This window comes from Gopherus flavomarginatus, chromosome 10, assembly GCF_025201925.1.
Source record: "Gopherus flavomarginatus isolate rGopFla2 chromosome 10, rGopFla2.mat.asm, whole genome shotgun sequence".
Lineage (NCBI taxonomy): Eukaryota > Metazoa > Chordata > Testudines > Testudinidae > Gopherus > Gopherus flavomarginatus.
In genome coordinates this window covers 29,760,426-29,780,702 of record NC_066626.1, presented here as the reverse complement: position 1 = coordinate 29,780,702, position 20,277 = coordinate 29,760,426, and the positions used below count along the sequence as shown (strand labels likewise).

Here is a 20,277-nt window from a genome sequence, read left to right as displayed (position 1 = left end):
TTTAAACTAGATTACATAATTTTTCCAAGCATAACTTCTTAATTTCTGTTTACATTGTGTTCATTACATTTGGAAACTCTTTTAGCCTCTGGTGTATTTCCTGTCTCCTGCCTGCAAAGTGTTAGTTATGAAAGGTTCTTTCATATTTTTCCATCATGATTTTCTGCTATTTTATATTTAATAAGGTGTAAAATTCCTACCTAAAGACATTTTATCTTTAATAGTTATAGGTGAAAGAAAAGGGCCATAAGTAAGACAGGTAAATGTACTCATCATTAGTTTTTCTAAGGGTTGACTGAGCATTGAAATTCACATTGGTAATAGTGAGTTTTAAAATCTGTGTTTGTTTAAGCTGTCAAAATGTCACTCCTACTGTAGTGTAACTTACTGGTCCTTGATCTCTGACAAAAGCACAGTGTGTGACTATTTGGAAGGCACCAATGTAGAGTTCTTGATTATAAATGGTGTAATTAAATGTATACAACAAATCTTAGTTTTAGTGCATGTAACTGTGATATTTGTTTTAAAAATGCTGTAATGTTTTTATAGGCCAAATTTCATCGCGCTGACATGTTTACCTGTAGTAACTGCACATCTGATAGGCATACCATACTATTGCTTCTTTATTTGTTTTCAGAGTGACAATATTTAGATCATTTCATGTACTGCTTCCACTAAAATGCTATTTAACATTTGAATAACTAATAATAAAAGTATTACTTCGGGAAAATTTTATATTTGGGATCAATCGGTTCAAAACATTAACTGGTTATATTTTGTGAGGATAACCTGTAGTCTGTAATTTAGCTTTTACATATGAATTGTGTAGAAAATTTTGGTAGACCACTGGCGAACTTAAGTTTGGATATAATCTATATATAAAGATTTATCATTATTTTCTTAAACACACTGCTAAATTAAAACTGTGTGCTGCCCTCAGTTCATATGCTTTCGCTATCATTGAGATCCATGGAAATTGCTCATATTTACTGAGGACCATGCATAGCCTTTAGAATCAAGCAGTTAAATGTCTTTTTTACATTATCTTAAATATGATCAAATATATGAATCTTATAAAATTATATCAAATGTCAGCATGTCAAGTATGGAGAGACTATTGCTGTATTTTAAAATTCAGACCAGCTTTTACCTCTTTGGTGAAACTATTACTTCACTGACACTTAAAAGCTCCTGGATTTGATCTGTTAATATTCTGAACAATTAAAGATATTCTAAATATAAATAAAATACAGTACACTGGGTGTATCAGTTAAAAAAAAATTGGGTGTTGCCTCATAATTCTTGGGCAAATTATCATTTAATACTTATAATCGTATTGGTACTCGTGCAGTGGAGAAAGTATCTCAGGGTGAATTTTTCACTGGGTAAGAGTTGTTGCTGACATAAGTATCTTAACACTTTAAGGGAAAAATTCTGCCCTCGGGATCACACACACAATTGTGACTACAGTTGGAGTTATACGTACAGTTCTTAGAGAAGAATATGGACTTAATACGTAGTTGGGGTTTTGCAATTAATCTTTTACTTATGCTCTGTTAACTTTCATATTTGTTTTTCTTACTAAGCATAACTACATCATGTAGTTTTAAAAGCTTACACAGCAGCCCAGCTGTAGTACACCAGTAATAATACTGGTTTATTTAAAACTTGATGTCTTAACTCCAGGCTCTATGCTAACTGTACTTACGCCCCACATGACTATTTCAGAGATTTAAACCATGTAAAAGTGCTTTAGTTTGGGGGTTCTGAATCTCTTTCCTGTTGCTGACTGGATCTTAATAAAAAGGCTTTTAGACCATTTCCCCTCTCATTTATGATTGGGCAGCCACTTCCCCTTACACGCACAATAACATAACATTATAGTGGTAATTACAGCAATTGTTCACATGGAAAAGAAATATTAGGAAAGTATTTATTATCATTTTAGCTGTCTTCAGTGAAATACAACACTTTGAAACATGGAGATGCAGCACCATGTAACCAGTCAGTTTTCTGCGGACTACCAATGGTCCATTGTTGGGGAGATATATATTTATCTAGTATAGGTGACCCTGTCAGTTTTTTCACCTGCTGTTGCCATCTGAGGTCTTGATCCTGATGGTCAAAGCTCCTAATGTGTGAGCATTTAGCTGTATCAGCAACTGCTTCTCCTTTTATAACCTACCAAGACAGCTGCACTTCTTTAGGAAACACAGCACATGGAACCCAGGACAAACCTCATGAGAGCTTGAAGGGAGGAATGGATATTTCGTTAAAGAGGTGGGAGGATAGGATGGCTGTGGAAGGAATTGCCAGAGCAGAAGAAATTTATTCAGAATCTGACCACAGAGCAGGGTTGCCAGGTGTCCAGTTTTTAACCGGGACGTCCTTCTGAAAAGGGACCCTGGCGGTTCTGGTCAGCACCGCCGACCGGGCTGTTAAAAGTCCAGTTGGTGTGTGGCTGAGAGGCTCCCTGTCCCAGCTCCCTGCAGCTCCCAGGAAGTAGCTGGCATGTCCCTCTGTCTCCTAGGCAGAGGGCTGGCCCTGGAGGCTCCATGTGCTGTCCCTGCCACAAGTGCTGGTTCTGCAGTTCCGATTAGCTAGGAACCGCAGCCAAAAGGAGCTGTGGAGATGGTGCCTGCGGATTGGGGCAGCATGTAGAGCCCCTTGGCTGAACCTATGCCTAGGAACTGGAGGATATGTTGCTGCTTCCTGGTGGCTGCCTTAGGTAGGCGCCGCTCGGAGCCTGCACCCCTCATCCCCTCCCAAACCCCCTGCTTCAGCCCTGAGCCCTCTCCCACACTCTGAACCCCTCAGCCCCAGCTCAGAGCCCCCTTGTGCATCCCAGCTCCACCACAGAGCCTGCCCCCCTAGCTGGAGCCCTTACCCTCTCTTGCACCCCAAGCCCTTCCCTAGCCTGGTGAAAATGAGCAAGTGAGTGAGGGTGGGGGAGAGCGAGGGAGGGAAGAATGAAGTGCATGGGGGCAGGACCTCAGAGAAGGAGCCAGGCTCAAGGCAAGAGAGTTTTTGGTTTTCTGTGACTAGAAAGTTGACAGCTGTACCGCAGGGCATGTTGAAAGACCTCCTTTGTATTGATAAAGCTTTCCCGTCATAATGGGGAGGACTTAAATGAACAAAATGTAAAAACAAAAAAACCCTTTTCCAAGTACAGTAGAACCTTCTGCAGTTAAGGAAAGGAGAAGAGTTCTCTCTCCCAGTTGAAATGGGAAGCGTTTAGATACTACAGTAATGGGTGTTGTCAAAAGGCCTTGGGGAAAAAGTTCCAAAGGATTATCAGCATGGGTAAAAAATAAAGATCAGGATAGAAGTACTGCATGCACATCCTCAGCTAAACTTTAAAATAACTTTGCAGAAAGATAACATGTACAATTAAGCACTTTCAGACACTTCTTGAAACTAAGCATATTAATTAGTGTCCAGCAGTGTTACAGGCTTCACAGTATTCTGACATTACCTTTGTAGTGAAGTGCTGTGACTGACAAAATAAATGAGACTGTGAGTAAAGAGAAATGTGGCTGACAGTGGCATGGTCCTGTTGAGTGCCACTACACAACCTTTAGGTTTATAGAAGTTTGTTTTCATACTCCATCTTCATACCACTTGGTAGGATAAATTTTTGCTTTTCATCCAGTATATCTAATAGTGTAATTACATAAGCACATGCCATCTTTTTTCTTAATTTATCTTCTGGTTTTCTGACACTTAAATAGATGTATGCATATGAATTTGAAAACGTGCACCAACATGATTATAGAAATGCCCAAGATTTTTATTTCCTCCTTTGCTTGGGTGTTGGTTCTTGCTATTATACCTCTATTTTGTTACTCAAATTTGTAGGATTTTTCTTGTTTTCTCAGTTCTTTATATTATCTGATTCAGTGATTTGTAAATATTCACATTCTTTTGTCTTTGGTTTTTATTATGACCCATTACAACTGGAGTAAATTTCACTTAATATTACATTAGCTGGCATAGAATCTGTTCTGTAGTGCAGTGTCCCAAATTATGTAAAGAATTTATAATCACACATAGTATTGAATACTTACATTAAGGACACAAGAAAAATAGTTTTATATATAAACATATATAATTTAAGAATGTCAATATTGTTCCTGGTGGATCAAATACTGTCTATTACATTGTGCTCCCAAGTATTTCAGAGGTGAAAATGTTATGCTAAGCAGCCAAGACACCAGTTTTCACAGAGCATGCACAGATTAACCAAAAAAAGTGTGTAAGTACAGAAAGCTAGAATAAAGCCATTAAAAGGTAAATAGATGTATTCAAATGCAAAAATTTTGCTGCTGTAATTAAAATGTCAGTGTGTATGTTTTCTGGGGCTTTATAAAACATAATCTTAGCTTTCCGCTTTACTGAAATTTGGCATATTAAGTCATCACTCAAGAGTGCATTTAATGAATATCTAAATAAAATTGTTAGCAGGATGCTTAAACATACCTACATTTTTACCACATTGGGTTGCTTTCAAATTAAGAAATTAAGTGATTGGATTAATAAAAACAGTAATTTGGCAAAGAAATCATATTACATTAAGGTCTAATAAACTACAACTCAAATGTAAATGACAACTGGCTTTTAATTAGATGTTTTACATGGGTTTATTATTGCATTCCTTGACAAGTATTTACAGCACTCTGTTTTGCTATGTCAAATACATAGGCACTTGTATTCATATGCTCTACATATTACGGAAACAAAATGCTACCATCTTATCCAGTTAGTATTTACCTAGTTGGAGAATGTTTATCTTAAAATAAGAACAAACTTCCACAGAATGTTTTCTTCCTAAAAGCAATTAAATTAATAAGAATCTCCCACCTAAAAAAACTCCAACCTATTTAGAAACCACGAAGGTGTACAGAATCAGGGCCTAAGTGTACATCAGCTGGTCAACATGCTTATTAGTACTTGTATAGACAAGATGCTGTGTAAAAGTGATTGTCTTCCCTCAGTGTGAACTCAGATGGTGCTTACAAAAAGACAAAGAAAACACTGAATTTTTAAATGCTGAAATGAAAATAGTACTCATATATTAATCATACATGTGACTTTTGCCCATAATGTTTATATTTTGGTAGTAAACTCAGTTTAATAAAGTGTAAAGGATTTTTTTCAGTTGGGCAAGAACGAACCGAAATACTATGTATTTTTATTTTTGCACAAAGCATGATCTTTCTCCTTTTCCCTTTTTATAAACAAAAGCATAACTTATTTCATTTTATTTTAAATGTCTAACCCTATGATTATTGATGCAGCATCCCATAACTAATGCTGACCCAATTTCCCAAAAAGATGTTCATTGTGCATTTAAAAGGTTGACAAGGTTTTTGTGGTTTAAATGTTGTTACATATTTTACAGCATTAGGATCTATGGAATATTTTGACAACTGCAACAGTTCAATGAAGTTGGTAATTTCTTTTTTTAATTATTTTTCATTGAACAGATTTGGCATTAAATTTTTAAGGCTTGTATTCTGGTATATTATACAAGACATTTTGATGAAATGTATTGTGAATTTTTTTAGCATACCTGTTAGATATTATCTAGCTAGAGATTATTGGCTCTTAAGAGTAAGATTATTTATTAACTTTTATTTTATAAGTGTAAGGGACCATTGGCACATCATTTTGGCACAGCAGCGTGGTATTCTTTTCAGCTAGAGATCGTACATGTGTGACTGCACATCTTCTTGTAGATGAGTTGATGCGTAGGGCTTCACAGGTTAAATGCAACACCTTAATCCACTTGTAGAGTGGGAAATGAAACTGGCTTTATGCTTTTCATTAAGTAAGATGCTGGTATATGCAAAGCGTCCGTTTTTTTGTTTTTCCTATACTAAACATAGTGTGAGTAATGTTTCTTGATTTGTTTGAGGCAATACGCTATCCAAAAAGATTTATCTAAATAGAATGTCTTCAGTACTGAAGTGGTTTATAAAACAAACCTCTGATGTATTGTCTGTTAGTTTATATGATACCAGTTGATATGATTTCAGATTTTTAATCCAGTGTTTATAAAAAACTTTCTCTTAAATTAAAATGAAGCTGCTTGGCTGTTTCAAAACAAAGTAAAATGCATGAGCTTTTGGGGGGGGGAGTGCCCCCCTAAGAATATATAGCAGGTCAGTTAACAGAAATTGAGATAAGGGCCAATACATCTTTCACTGACATTTACCAAATTTAAGAAAACATCCTTAAAAAAAATTGCCCAAGAACTAATTTTAACAAAAACAGAGCAATAAGATTTGATGTTTTTTCTTACTTTGCTAGCAAAATGTTGATGTAGTTTTAGTGTTTTGTCACTTGAGGCTTTAAGATTCTAAAATTGTAGCTTTTGAATAATACCATATTTTGCTAACCCAAATAATCAGTTTCTTTATATAGGAAGGATACTTACCTTAAATCTTAAATTAAGTGCAGTTATTTTTATAGTAAAGGTAACACTTTATTTTAAGTCTTCCATCTGAATTAAATTTTTAGCATGAACACTAACCATCAGAAACACTTGATAGCCTGGAGTCTGAATTTTTCTGTGCTCAGCACTAATATAAATTAAGACAAGATTTTTAACCTCTTATACTTGTAATCCAGTTTTATGTTCATTGTAGGAACAGTGATTACACTGAATTTGTATGTGTGTCACATATATTACTACGTACTATTCTTTGTCAATATGTTGTGTTGAATAGAGAGCACTTAAAATAAAGCATACCTTTCTTTCTGCTTAAATCCATCCCCTATATACAAGGTATTGGATAAAAACATTGTGTAGCATTCTTTGTATAAATGTTATCTGAGCTATTTACTCTCAACTTTTTAATTGTTTTTTCTTGTAATTATATTAACATACAAAATGATGTAGTAATTTATATTAAGTAGCTATATACATTTACATCTTTATTAGTTATATACAAGTAAAAAAAACTAAATTAAGTGAACTTCTAACTATAGTTTTTTGTATGTTAACAAGTCTTATATTTTTTCTTTCCTTTCAGCAAGGAGCAAATAATGCAGAAAAATTTGACTATGTAAGTGAATATTAAAAAATTCTGGTGCTGTTTATCATATTTAGATTTGATGATACAAGGGCTCACATTATCCTCTCGGAATTTTTGCCTTCAAATTGCAGGTGACACTTGAGCAGTTTAAACAGCTTCCTGATTTGTAGGTGCCGTTCGGTATTTAGACATCCTAATGACTTTCACTATATCCCCCAAAACAGTCTCAGTTAAGGCCAGGTTGAAAATTTGGTCTGAGTTATGACATTATCAGATCTGAAGATTTTTGGGATGCTTTTTTTTATAGATGATGCAGTTTATGAATAATATGGCTGGTAACGAATATGTTGGATTCAGTAATGCCACGTGAGTATTTTTTGTTTTTGTTTGATGTTTGGTGGTAAAATATCTAGGGTGAAAGCCTGACCCTCTTTAAGTCAGTGGTAAAGCTTCAGTTGACTTCAGTGGAGACAGGATTTCACCCTTTATATTTAAGATCTTACTTCAGTCCTTATGATTTACATTTTTTTTATTTAAATATATGTTCATTTTTGTGGTACTTAATGTATGACACTCTCTTTGATAATAGTTTTGATTAAATATTATGTACAAGAGTGGTTCCCTTTTAGGTTTTGAGAGGCTTCTCCCTTTGAGTGCTATTTAGGTGGGAACTACAGTCCTGTGTAAACCTTGGCATTCATCTCAAAAATGAAATTGCCTGCTTTAACATTAGTTGTACCAAAGGGATTATAAATCATTCTTTTACACCGTTGTTATTACTTGGGGTTTTTTTTTAATTTATATAATCTTTTTAAGATTGGGGAAACTCCCCTTATGGAACTCTTAGAATGTAGGGTTCCTGCAGGAAAACGAGGCTTTTCTATTACAACTGCAAGATTTCCACCATTCTAAGGGCAGCGTGAGGCAACGCTCCTATGAAAACAATAAGTGTGCTCCATAGTGTTGGGGAATTTTGGATGCTGATTGGTTTGGGTGGGAGAGAGGTGATTCTGATTTGCCTGAGCATAGTTGATACAGGAATGCTTAATGTGGGAGCTGATAACTTTCGTTAAGACTTCTTTAACTATGAACATAAATTTAATGGAAGAGCCTCACTGAAAATGTGAGATGGTCTGCATGTTCACCCAGACCCTCCCTGTCCCTGCCCCCGTTCAGACACTCAAACCACCACTTCAGTGACGTGCACCCCTAGGCAGCTGACTACCTGTTGACTTGAGCCTCAACCTGATTCCTTTTTTTAACTGTCAAATCCCTCTTGATTGTACTTGCGTATATCACAAGGAGGTGTATATTCATTATATTTCACTGTCATATGTCCTTCCTTTTCTTTTTCATTACTGTCTTGCCTCTTTCGGTGTTACTTTTAGGAAAAGGGTCTTGTCCTTTTTGTTTCAAAATTTACTGGCCTACCTATAAATCAGTTTACATATACTATGTATATTTTATTGGTAACCGGTAAAAGTAGATATTTTTCAACTATTAAAGTTCAGTTCTGCACCTTATTGTGTTAGATTTTGCACTGATAAAAGCATAATTATTTACTCTTCTACCTGAGAGAGAGTGTTGATGAATTAGAGTAAACTTTAATCAGGACTTAAAATCCATTCACACTATACTGTCAATTTCTGCAGAATTTAATCTTGTATTTTAAAAAAATGACATTTAAAGTTCTGTGGTTGCCAGGGTAACGTCCATGTGTAAACCAATTATAAATTAATGCATCTTTCCAAGTCTGCAGAGAGAAGGTGCCTATGTTGTTGCTCTGAGTTTTGCTAAACAGCAGCAGAATGAAACCAACACTGGTCATTTTTACTGTGGATAATTAAGGCTGTTTTAGTCACAGGTATTTTTAGTAAAAGCCATGGACGAGTCACAGATAATAAACAAAAATTCTCCGCCCATAACCTGTCCATGACTTTCATTATATACCCTCCAACTAAAATTTGTACTGGGAGGAGAGGGGGGGGAGCGAGTGCTTGGGAAGGTGGCAGGCTGGGGGTGCTGTGGGTGCTGGGTGTGTGTGTGGGGACTGCAACCCCCACTGGCGCTGGTGCAGGGTCGGCCAACGGTGCGCAGCCTGGGACCCCTGCTGGGGGTGGGGATTGTGGGGCTCACAGGCTCCCTACCTGGCTCCGTGTTGGCCGCCCCTCCCCCTAGGAGCTGCAGGGAAGAGTGGCTCCGCGCACTGCTCCCACCACAAGCACCAGATACGCAGGGGCAGTTCCTATTGGCCAGGAACCGTAGCCAATGGGAGCTGTGGGGGCGGTGCCTGTGGGCAGCGCATAGAGCCCCCCTAATCCCTCCATCTAGGAGCTTCAGGGACATGGCAGTGGGAGCCGAGGACCCCCCCAGGTAAGTGCCCCCCACCCACTCCCCAACCTTCTGCCCTAGCCCTGAGCTACCTCCCGCACCCAAACTACTGTTGCTAGCCCATGGGCTTCCTGACTTGGGCAGTCCCTGAGGCAGCACCGGCCGCTGCAGAAGTCATGGAATCCATGACTTCTGTGACAGACACGCAGCCTTTTTGATGATCAAAACCCTGTGGACAATAGTGAAACAGTCAGGAATCATGTCAGTTTCCTGCTGATGGGGTAAGTTTTATGAGCAGCACAGGAGGCAGGCTCTGGAATTATTCATGCAGATTGAGGATGCAAAGAATGGTAATTGAGGAAGAGTAGAGTTGTGAAGGTCTCTCTGCCTTCTCCCTCACAGCTGTCAGGAAGCTCTAAAGGGGAGGGGAAGAGAAAAGAAAAGACAAATGTGCTGCTTGTTTTAGAATCATAGAATATCAGGTTTGGAAGGGACCTCAGGAGGTCATCTCCTGCTCAAAGCAGGACCAGTTCCCAACTAAATCATCCCAGCCAGGGCTTTGTCAAGTCTGACCTTAAAAACCTCCAAGGAAGGAGATTCCACCACCTCCCTAGGTAACCCATTCCAGTGCTTCATCACTCTCTGAGTGAAAAAGTTTTTCCTAATATCCAACCTAAACCTTCCCCACTGCAACTTGAGACCATTATTCCTTGTTCTGTCATCAAGTACCACTGAGAACATTCTAAATCCATCCTCTTTAGAACCCCCTTTCAGGTAGTTGAAAGCAGCTGTCAAATCCCCCCTCACTCTTCTCTTCTGCAGACTAAATAAGCCCAGTTCCCTCAGCCTCTTCTCATAAATCATGTGCTCCAGCCCCCTAATCATTTTTGTTGCCCTCCGCTGGACTCTTTCCAATTTTTCCACATCCTTCTTGTAGTGTAGGGCCCAAAACTGGAAACAGTACTCCAGATGAGGCCTCACCAATGTCGAATAGAGGGGAGTGATCGCATCCCTCAATCTGCTGGCAATGACCTGACTGATAGGGCCCCCAAATACTGCTATCCTTCTTGGCAACAAGGGCACACTGTTGACTCATATCCAGCTTCTCGTCCACTGTAACCCCTAGGTCCTTTTCTGCAGAACTGCTTCCTAGCCATTCGATCCCTAGTCTGTAACGGTGAATGGGATTCTTCCATCCTAAGTGCAGGACTCTGCACTTGTCCTTGTTGAACCTCATCAGGTTTCCTTTGGCCCAGTCCTCTAATTTGTCTAGGTCCCTCTGTATCCTGTCCCTACCCTCTAGTGTATCTACCACTCCTCCAACTTTAGTGTCATCTGCAAACTTGCTGAGGGTGCAGTCCACACCATCCTCCAGATTGTTAATGAAGATATTGAACAAAACTGGCCCCAGGACCGACCCTTGGGGCACTCCAGTTGAAACCGACTGCCACGTAGACATGGAGCTGTTGATCACTACCCGTTGAGCCCGACGATCTAGCCAGCTTTTTATCCACCTTATAGTCCAATCATCCAGCCCATAGGTTTTCATTGGTTTTCAGGTTATGGCACGTCAAGCTTACTGAACGCCCTTTACTAAAGAGATCTATGTGACAGACGATTCCTCCAAGCATGGTGGAGCATTCTATTAAAATGGTTCACTTCTCCTTCAAGTGATTGTCCAGATGCACATTGCATAATGGCATGCTTGTGCCTCATGCGCTAGAGTTCATATCTGAGAGACAGCAGTGTCTTTATGGTGTACATGCCACCTGGAGCTCATCTGCCTCAATGAAGGCGTAAAAGGGCTGAGTGCACCAGCTGCCAGCTGTTCTTCTCACCTGTCTCCAGGCATTGAGACACAAAGTTTGCTGTCCATACTTGTATAATCTAGCTTCTGCCTTTGTTGTCATGATTAGTTATTTTGGTTGGTTGATTAATTTGCCCACAGGCAAATCATAAATACTAAACAAGAGTAACAACAAAACTTTCCCAGGATGGCATCCTTTAGGTCCCAGGGGTTAAGTACTGTCCTTCCTGTGAGGGAACCATGTTTGCTAGTGACAGACATATAAGATGTCTCTGCTGTCTTGGGGAATTGCATGTCCCTGGAAAATGTGTTGTATGTAAATCGTTTATATCCCAGTCCTGCAAGAAGAGAGGGCAGACTGGAGATCTTTCTGCTTAACAAATCTATTGGCCTGGTGTCGGACCCAGATCAATTCCCCTGCCTTTTAGCCCATATCACACTCTGCTCTGCTGTGAAATTGCTTTCTTCTGGGTTGTGGACTGCAGCAATGTGTAAATTGGCTAAGTCAGAAGAAGTCACCACACCGAGCTCCAGACTGCCCCAGCTCCATCCCCAGCACTGCTGCTGTTCTGCCTGGATTTGAATGGGTTTAATGAACAGTAGATCTGTTGCTGAATTCTTTAATTCATTAGGAATTTTACCGTTGGCTTCAGTAGGGGCCAGTTTGGAGCAGTAGGACAGAGGACGAGGATAACAGTGTTGAGATGGTGTGGTTATATAGACTAGCTAGTCCACAACTTGATGAGTCCAGTATTCCTATACCTTTTTTTAATGCTTGACTTTTAACAAATACAAAATTGTTCTTTTCAATGCTCTCTGCCTGTTTCTTTTTTGTTGACATCTGCCTTTGCCCATAATTTAAAAAAAAAAAAAAAGACAAAAAAAACTTACTATTGTGTTTCTCTACAATCCAAGTATTTGAAAGCTGTTTTTTTCTTTTCAGGTTCCAGTCTGAAAGAGAGAGTGGAGATCGAAATTTTGCAATTGGCTACTATCTGAAAGAAAAGAAGGTTTATCCATCTTTTGTTTGTTGGTTTTGCAAGACTTGTACTGCTCATAATGTTGGCTTCTGAATTTTTGGCATTTTATTTTATAATCTGAGTTTTATTTACATGGTTTAGAATACTGTGTCTGTTTTGTACAATAGTTTGCAAGTATGTTTCATACATTTTGGAGAGAATGTAGACATGTATTTAGGTAATGTAATCTTACAGAACAGCCCAAATCTCATTTCTGCATATTAGATTATTGATTCTAAAGTCATGTCCTGTAACTTTTTTTTTTAAAGATTCAGTACAAGTGACTCTTAAACACCCATTGCAATTTTTTTAAGGTGTTTCCATGTATAGTTAGTCTATACTTCAAGTCGTACATAAAGGTGTGTTAGCTTAATACTCTCTAGCTACTATCTAACAGTTGCATCTTTTTAAACAGAATGCCATTTAATTTTCCTAACCGTTAAAGTTTTCTTTTTAAATGTTTGTATAAGTGTTAGCTAGATTTTAAAATTAATACTAATGTTTTGAACACTGGCAGGAATTTATTTGATTTTTTTTTTTAAATCTCTTTAGTTTAAAATTGATTTACTGTCTTGATATCAACATGTTTAAAAGATTACTTTTACTTCTTTCCCCAGTGTTTTCCAGAAGGCACAGACATGGTTGCTATATTAGACTTCTACTTTCAGGTGATTGACTTATTTAATCTTGAGTACTTATAATGGAATTGAAATAAAGTTTTGAAAGTGTAAACAGCATAAACTCTTTTAATCATAGTTATAAAGGAGCCCATTAATACCTCATTATTTTGAATGAACAAAGAATGTTTGATGTATTAAACTCGTAAACTAAACTAAAGCTAATTTACGAATCTCCATCGGTTGTGTGAATTAGCAAGTTTCTGCTGTGAGAGAATAAGTGGGTGGCTGCATTATTCATAACTGGCTTTGGCAGAATATTTTGGCTTCTCTGTGCTCATTACACAGAGGAAGGCATTTAAACTTTATAGTATAACAAACTAGAATAATGTGCATACAAATTTTTAATTTCAGGTTTTAGGGTAGTATTCAAAATGAGGCAACACTTTTGCACCAATTCTCTTGTTTAATCAAATTAATTTTTATGAGCCAAACATAGAAACTACGTTATGTAAATGGTCAAATAGTCCATGTTTTGCTTTGCTTTGCTTTTACCTAAAATAATTGCACTTGTCATGACACACAAACTTGGCAAGCAGGGTTTTTTCTCAGATAATCCGCTGACCATTCACGTCGTGCATGCTGTAAACTGTCCACAGACTGACTAGATTTTGCCTTTCTGTCACTTCGTCACTGTCAGATTTGAAGCACTAAAGTCAAGAACAGTGTTGTGAAAAGGAGCATGTTTCTGATTCATATTACTCTCTCTCTCATCTGTTTAATTCTGAGCGGCGTGTTTCTAAACATTAGTTTCTCTGAACGTTCATGGGTGGGAAAGTGACTCCTGTGGATTCTTGACCTATTGACTATTTCATTTAACTATGATAAGCTGCATCAGCACTGTGAGGCCAATTTAGTGTTTGCCTTTATTACCTCAACTAGACACGGCCAAACTAATATTCAAATAAAAGAATCTTTGTTAGTAAACAGTAAAAATGAATACAGAATTATAGTAACATGGTCTGGATTGCATTAGCATTTAAGAGCTGTAGTATTTATTATGTATTTTGATACATTCTAATAATATCACATACAGGTGTTTTCCTACAGGACCGAAGTCTCATTCAGTGCACAAAATGGACTGGCCTCCGTTGGTGAACAGCTAATTCCATATTTTGTTTTCTCATTGTTCAGTATGTGGTCCCATACATTGTTTACTGTACTCTATTCAAAATCTGCTCTGAATGTAGAATTTTTGATTTCGTCATGGGCTTTTCTTTGGTGCTCATCATCGCATCTGAGTGCTTGAGAGACATTAATGAATTTATTTTCACAACATCCCTGTGAGATTAGGAGGTATTACCTCATTTTACAAATGGCGAACTAAGGCACAAAGAAATTAAAGTCAAAAGTATCCATTAATTTTAGGTGCTCAATTTGAAAAATCAGGTCCTAGGCATCTCAAAGTCATCAAGTCCAGCCTGTTGTGCTGTGCCAGGACTAAGTAAACCTAGACTATCCCCGATAGGTGTTTATCCAACTTACTCTGTATATATTCAAACACAGCTCCCATTGACATCTGTTGCAGCTGTGAGTGCTCAGCACTCTGAGAGTCAGACCTCATGGTTTCATTTCAGGCTTCCAGAAAATGAGGAACACCTAATTAGTGTCCACCTGTGAAAAGTTTGGTGTGATTTTGCCCAGCATCCCATAAGAACTCTGTGTCATACATGGAGATAGAATCCAGTTTTCCACGTCAGCATTCTTCTGTGTTAGCTGTGTGAGACCATCCTTTGTTTTCTTACAAACTACATGGCTTATTCACTACACTCCCTTCCAGCTTGTGCAACAAATGAGGCCAGGGTCCTGCAGACAACAACCTCTTTCACTACACAATCCTGATTCATCCTCGGAGCAGGTCCGTTCTGTGCAGTGAATAAATCTGGTACTGTGGAGAAAATAGTAAGCTATCAAGTAATTAAAGACTGTAGTATAATGCATATAAGGAAGGTAAATTAAGTTTACACAAGCAATCTTAATTTTATCATTTCCTGTCTATTTTTAATGTTTGATTTTTGTAACCTTGATATTCTAGCATAGTTTTCAGTGTAATTTCCTAGCTTTTAAAAAAAAAAAAAAGCAAACTGAAATAACAAATTCCATCATGCGATGTAAACCGTGTAGAAATAAATATAAGTAGGCTTGGAACCTTTTGATCTACTACTCAGATCTCCTGCCACTTGAGCTAGCAGAGTAACGTAGTAATACTAGTTTATCATTCTCTGTAGACTAGCTCTAGAGGGGGATGTGGGACACTTCTGCCAGTGGGTTTCACAGATACTTGCTGATAGCCGAAGTATAGTGAGACTCAGGAATCTTGGATTCCATTGCAGGCTTTAGAGGCAGTATGCTTTAATGGACACAGAATCTTTTGCTCATTCCCCCCCAAGTATGTGACCTCCTTCTTGCCCTGTGCCCTCCAAACTGTTCTTGTCCTGTCTCTGTCTCTGTCTCTGTCTCAGTCCTGTTGTCTTCAGCTAGCTGGTTACAGCCTCCACTCTTCAGGCTTCTCATACCAGTAAGTCTCAGTCCCCTCCTCGGCCCTCAGCTCATCTGATCTGTCCCCTCCTCTGGCCTCCTTTCAAATACCACCTCCCTGCCCATATTCCCAACCCCAGTAGTTCCTAATCTCTCCAATTCCTCATCCAATCTCAATGTTTGTCCACTTTTCACCCTCATCCACGGGCAGTTTATCTCAATTTCTTTGTCCACCCTGACCCGGTTCTTTCCCTCTACCCCAAATCCTTGCTGCATGTATCTTCCCTTTCCCCTCACTTCCTTCCCATCATCCCATTGGTTCTCAGTCTCTTTGCCAAGCCTGTCCCAGTCAGCATTCCCCCTGTCACCACCACCTCATCCAATCTGTCATGTCATCATGGGGTCTTCTCCTCTCCTCCTGAGGTCCTTTTTCAGTCTGTTCTCCCCCACCCAAAATACACACACACCTGTTTTTTACCCCCTTTGCATTTGAATCAGGCAGTTTCCTCTTCAGTGCTGCCTGTGTTCAGCAGCTGGGAGCACCGGAGAGACAGGTTTCCTGCTCTCAGCTCAGGTGCCCTGATCCAACGTTGCCCATCGCCCACAGCTGCAGTTTCAGGGAAAATCCGGTTTAGCTGCCACCTGGAGCATGGTTGACACAGATAGAATTTTCTGGGAATTACACTGCTAAAATTTCCTACTGAGCATGTACAATCTGCATTTTTTCAAAGGATTATAATTTTGCCTAATTTGGGCAGATTTTCGTGGGGATGGCAAGACACACATTCCTGAAAAAAGTCATCCTCTGCCAAATTTTAAATAGCTGCTGCAAAGCATGGGGATGCTAGAGCTTTTCAAAGACAAGTTCACCAGAATTTATTCTGAATGGGCAAAACAACATTTCCCCCCAAACTTATCAGAAAGCGGCACAACCGTTTGGACTGAAACAAAAAATAATCATTATTCAGTGATACAGATCAACTCATGTAATGCCACTAGTATGCAGACCTTCAGTTGTTAACCTTTTAGCATACTGTATGTATGTAGAGATTATACATACAAATAAGAATTATTATTTTCCCTTCCTTTAGCTATGTTCTATCGAAGTGACCTGTGAATCGGCTAGTGTGATGGCAGCAACTCTGGCTAATGGTGGCTTTTGCCCAATTACTGGTGAAAGAGTAATGAGCCCTGAATCAGTCCGGAATACCTTGAGTCTAATGCATTCTTGTGGCATGTATGACTTCTCAGGACAGTTTGCCTTCCATGTGAGTAACTGTTGAATGCTACTTGTATCTGGCAAGTGAAACTAATCTAGACTGGCTTTTAAACAAACGTTCCAGGATTGATCTTTTTTACTTAAGATGTTATGTGAATTAATCAGAAGTTCAACATTGTTTGAAAATCTGGTACCTAGAGCATTTTGAAATTAATCACTTCAAGGTATTTCAGACAAGTACTGTTTTCTAACACTTGAAACTCAGGCTTCATTTTCATCCTAAAACATAAGTTGGGCTTCAGAGATATAACTCCATCCTTTACAAGAACAATATCTACATTGCTTATTCAATTTAGTTATAATTCAAACAAATGTTATAACTGGTGAAATCCTAAATTAGGTGGTAAAACATTGCGTGCGCGCAGGCACACCCAAGTCATGTTAAGCTGTCGGGTTAAACAAAAGGGATCTTTGCACTAAAACAATTTTTTGTAGCACTGTTGTTGTTGCAGATTATCAATGACTTGTTGGATATCTACGTGTATGTTTCACTTCTCTGCTGAAATTATCAGGCCTGGAGTATAGTTCTTGCTGAGCCACTAATATGCTGTTTGACCTTAGAGGACAACGTAATTGCTACTCTGTCTCTCCGTGCCTTATCTGTCAAGGATAATACTGCTTACCCAACTTATAAAATGTTCTGAGAATGATCAACTAAAGTGCTATATAATTTATGTGCTAAGTGTTATGAATAACACAACAGACTAGAATGTTAACGTGGTATACTAAGTCTTTAACTTCCTATAGGTTGGTCTTCCTGCAAAATCTGGAGTTGCTGGTGGCATTCTTCTGGTTGTTCCTAATGTTATGGGTCTGATGTGCTGGTCACCTCCTTTGGACAAAATGGGCAACAGCGTTAAAGGGATTCACTTCTGTCATGTAAGGAAGGTTTTCTCTAACTTTCAATAACTTTTCTTTTGCAACCAACATTTACCTAATTAGTTAGAATGCCTAAGGCCTAACTGAACTTAAATTAAATCATTAAATTTGTTCATGTACGTACTTCCAGTCTGACCTGACCTGCGATTGAAAAGCAGTCTTGTTTACTGACTTGGCTGTAATTCAAATTAGATTTATTACTGGCCTATGCTGGGGTAGGCAACCTATGGCATGCATGCCAAAGGCGGCACGTGAGCTGATTTTCAGTGGCACTCATACTGCCTGGGTCCTGGCCACCGATCCGGGGGGCTCTGCATTTTAATTTAATTTTAAATGAAACTTCTTAAACATTTTAAAAACCTTATTTACTTTACATACAGCAATACTGTAGTTATATATTATAGACTTATAGAAAGATACCTTCTAAAAATGTTAAAGTGTATTACTGTTGCGTGAAATCTTAAAGTAGCATGAATAAATGAAGACTCAGCACACCACTTCTGAAAGGTTGCCAAACTCTGAACTGTGCAAACATTTGGTTTCTTCGTGTTTTCTAATTTTGGAAAAAGTGTTCATGAAAAAATTTAAAGGAATAATGTCTTGTGAACAAGAAGCTGGATATGAGTCAGTGTGCCCTTGTTGCCAAGAAGGCTAGCAGCATTTGGGGGCCTTATCAGTAGGGGCATTGCCAGCAGATTGAGGGACGCGATCATTCCCCTCTATTTGACATTGGTGAGGCCTCATCTGGAGTACTGTTTCCAGTTTTGGGCCCTACACTACAAGAAGGATGTGGAAAAATTGGAAAGAGTCCAGCGGAGGGCAACAAAAATGATTAGGGAGCTGCTGAAGACCTGACTTATGAGGAGAGGCTGAGGAAACTGGGATTGTGTAGTCTGCAGAAGAGAAGAATGAGGGGAGATTTGATAGCTGCTTTCAACTACCTGAAAGGGGGTTCCAAAGAGGATGGATCTAGAATGTTCTCAGTGGTGGCAGATGACAGAACAAAGAGTAATGGTCTCAGGTTGCAGTGCGGGAGGTTTAGGTTGTATATTAGGAAAAACTTTTTCACTAGGAGGGTGGTGAAGCATGGGTTACCTAAGGAGGGAATGGGTTACCTAAGGAGGTGGTGGAATCTCCTTCCTTGGAGGTTTTTAAGGTCAGGCTTGACAAAGCCCTGGCTGGGATGATTTAGTTGGGGATTGGTCCTGCTTTGAGCAGGGGATTGGACTAGATGACCTCCTGAGGTCCCTTCCAATCCTGATATTCTGTGACATGAGAATGGCAATGATTTCTTTTGATATATTAGAACACAAGATCTCTTCCACCTTAGAGGCTTGCCAGAGTCCAAATATTCTTAACACTGGCATCAAACAGGGACTTCAGTCTTTCAAAGGTCAAGTCTGTAGCCAAAGACAAAGCTGAGGGTGGCTTATCTGACAGGTGTCTTCTGTATAGAGACATTTTGTGTGTATTATTCATAGAAAGATGCTCTAAGAAACTCCACTTCACTCCAGTATGATTGAATAACAATAATTCTTCTTCGAGTGCTTGCTCATATCCATTCCAATTAGGTGCGTGCGTGCCGCGTGCACGTTCGTCGGAGACTTTTTACCCTAGCAACACTCGGTGGGCCAGCAGGTCGCCCCCTGGAGTGGCGCCGGTATGGCGCCTGATATATACCCCTGCTGGCCCGCCCGCTCCTCAGTTCCTTCTTACCGCCCGTGTCGGTCGTTGGAACTGTGGAGCACGGCTAGCTGTTCTCCACCTCCCTAGCGTTTCACTCTTCTGCAGTTTAGTGTACATAGTTCAGTTATTATAGTAATAGTTATAGTTATAAAGTTAATTAAGTGTGGTTGTAAATAGTTATACTGAGGATCGGGGGTTTGCCCCTTTTTCCTCCCCGCGGTGCCGGGGCCCATGCCCGGTTCACCCGGCTTTAAGCCCTGTGCGGCCTGTCATCGGCCGATGCCAACAGGAGATCCGCACGACTCCTGCCTGAGGTGCCTAGGCGAGTCCCACCTTGTGGACAAGTGTCGGATCTGCAAGGCGTTCAAACCCCGAACTAAGGAGGAGCGGGACAGTCACCTGAAGCAGATCCTGATGGAGGCAGCGCTGACTCCCCCACCGTCGGCACCGACTCCAGCACCGGGACCAAGTGTCGCCTCTGCTCCGGACCGCCCGGCGCCGGCAAAGGCTTCAACTTCCCACTCGGCACCGGCCCGGCACCCTAGCCGGCACTGCTCCCTCTCCCCGAGGAGCAAAAAGCACAGGGCTCCTGCGGTGCCTGCAACTGCACCACAGTCAGAGCATGCCTCAAAACCTGACTGCCCGGCACCGTCATCCGCCGCGGCACCGAGCGTCGTCACACCGTCGACTCCGGCCCCTCAGAGACCGTTGAGTCCGGTTCCTTTCAGCTCCCCAGTGAGGACAGGGGTCGAGCTTGTCGCACCCTCCACGCTGGAGACCTTCTCAGCGGCACGCGATCTCATCGCACTGACAGAACCCGAGCTGCCCCAACCCCCGGCACCGCCGGTGCGGGTTATCCAATCGATGGGCAAGCCCGCCATGATACGGCCGCATTCGCCGGGTACTACCGGGCATCGGTCCCGTTCCAAATCAAGGGACCACTCCCAGTGTCGCCGCTCGAGATCTAGACGCCGTTCGCAGTCCCGGGACCGCTACCTGCGGCACCGGTCGTATTCGCGGCATCGTTCAAGATCCCGGTCGCTGTCGTACTACTCTCGGCACCGGTCTAGACCGCGGCACC

General features: G+C 40.2%; 1 protein-coding gene across 4 annotated transcripts in view; it reads left to right on the top strand.

Moving 5' to 3' along the window:
* The window catches only part of GLS (glutaminase), a 116,693-nt gene that overhangs the window by 51,071 nt on the left and 45,345 nt on the right, over positions 1–20,277 (top strand). For 3 of the 4 annotated variants that reach the window (XM_050916354.1, XM_050916355.1, XM_050916356.1), the window contains 6 exons: positions 7,038–7,070; positions 7,348–7,406; positions 12,122–12,188; positions 12,815–12,865; positions 16,444–16,620; positions 17,379–17,510. In XM_050916354.1, the coding sequence (XP_050772311.1) occupies positions 7,038–7,070; positions 7,348–7,406; positions 12,122–12,188; positions 12,815–12,865; positions 16,444–16,620; positions 17,379–17,510 (519 nt within the window). Of the gene's footprint in view, positions 1–5,401; positions 5,452–7,037; positions 7,071–7,347; positions 7,407–12,121; positions 12,189–12,814; positions 12,866–16,443; positions 16,621–17,378; positions 17,511–20,277 lie in introns of all 4 variants that reach the window. The other variant, XM_050916357.1, reaches the window with a different exon arrangement.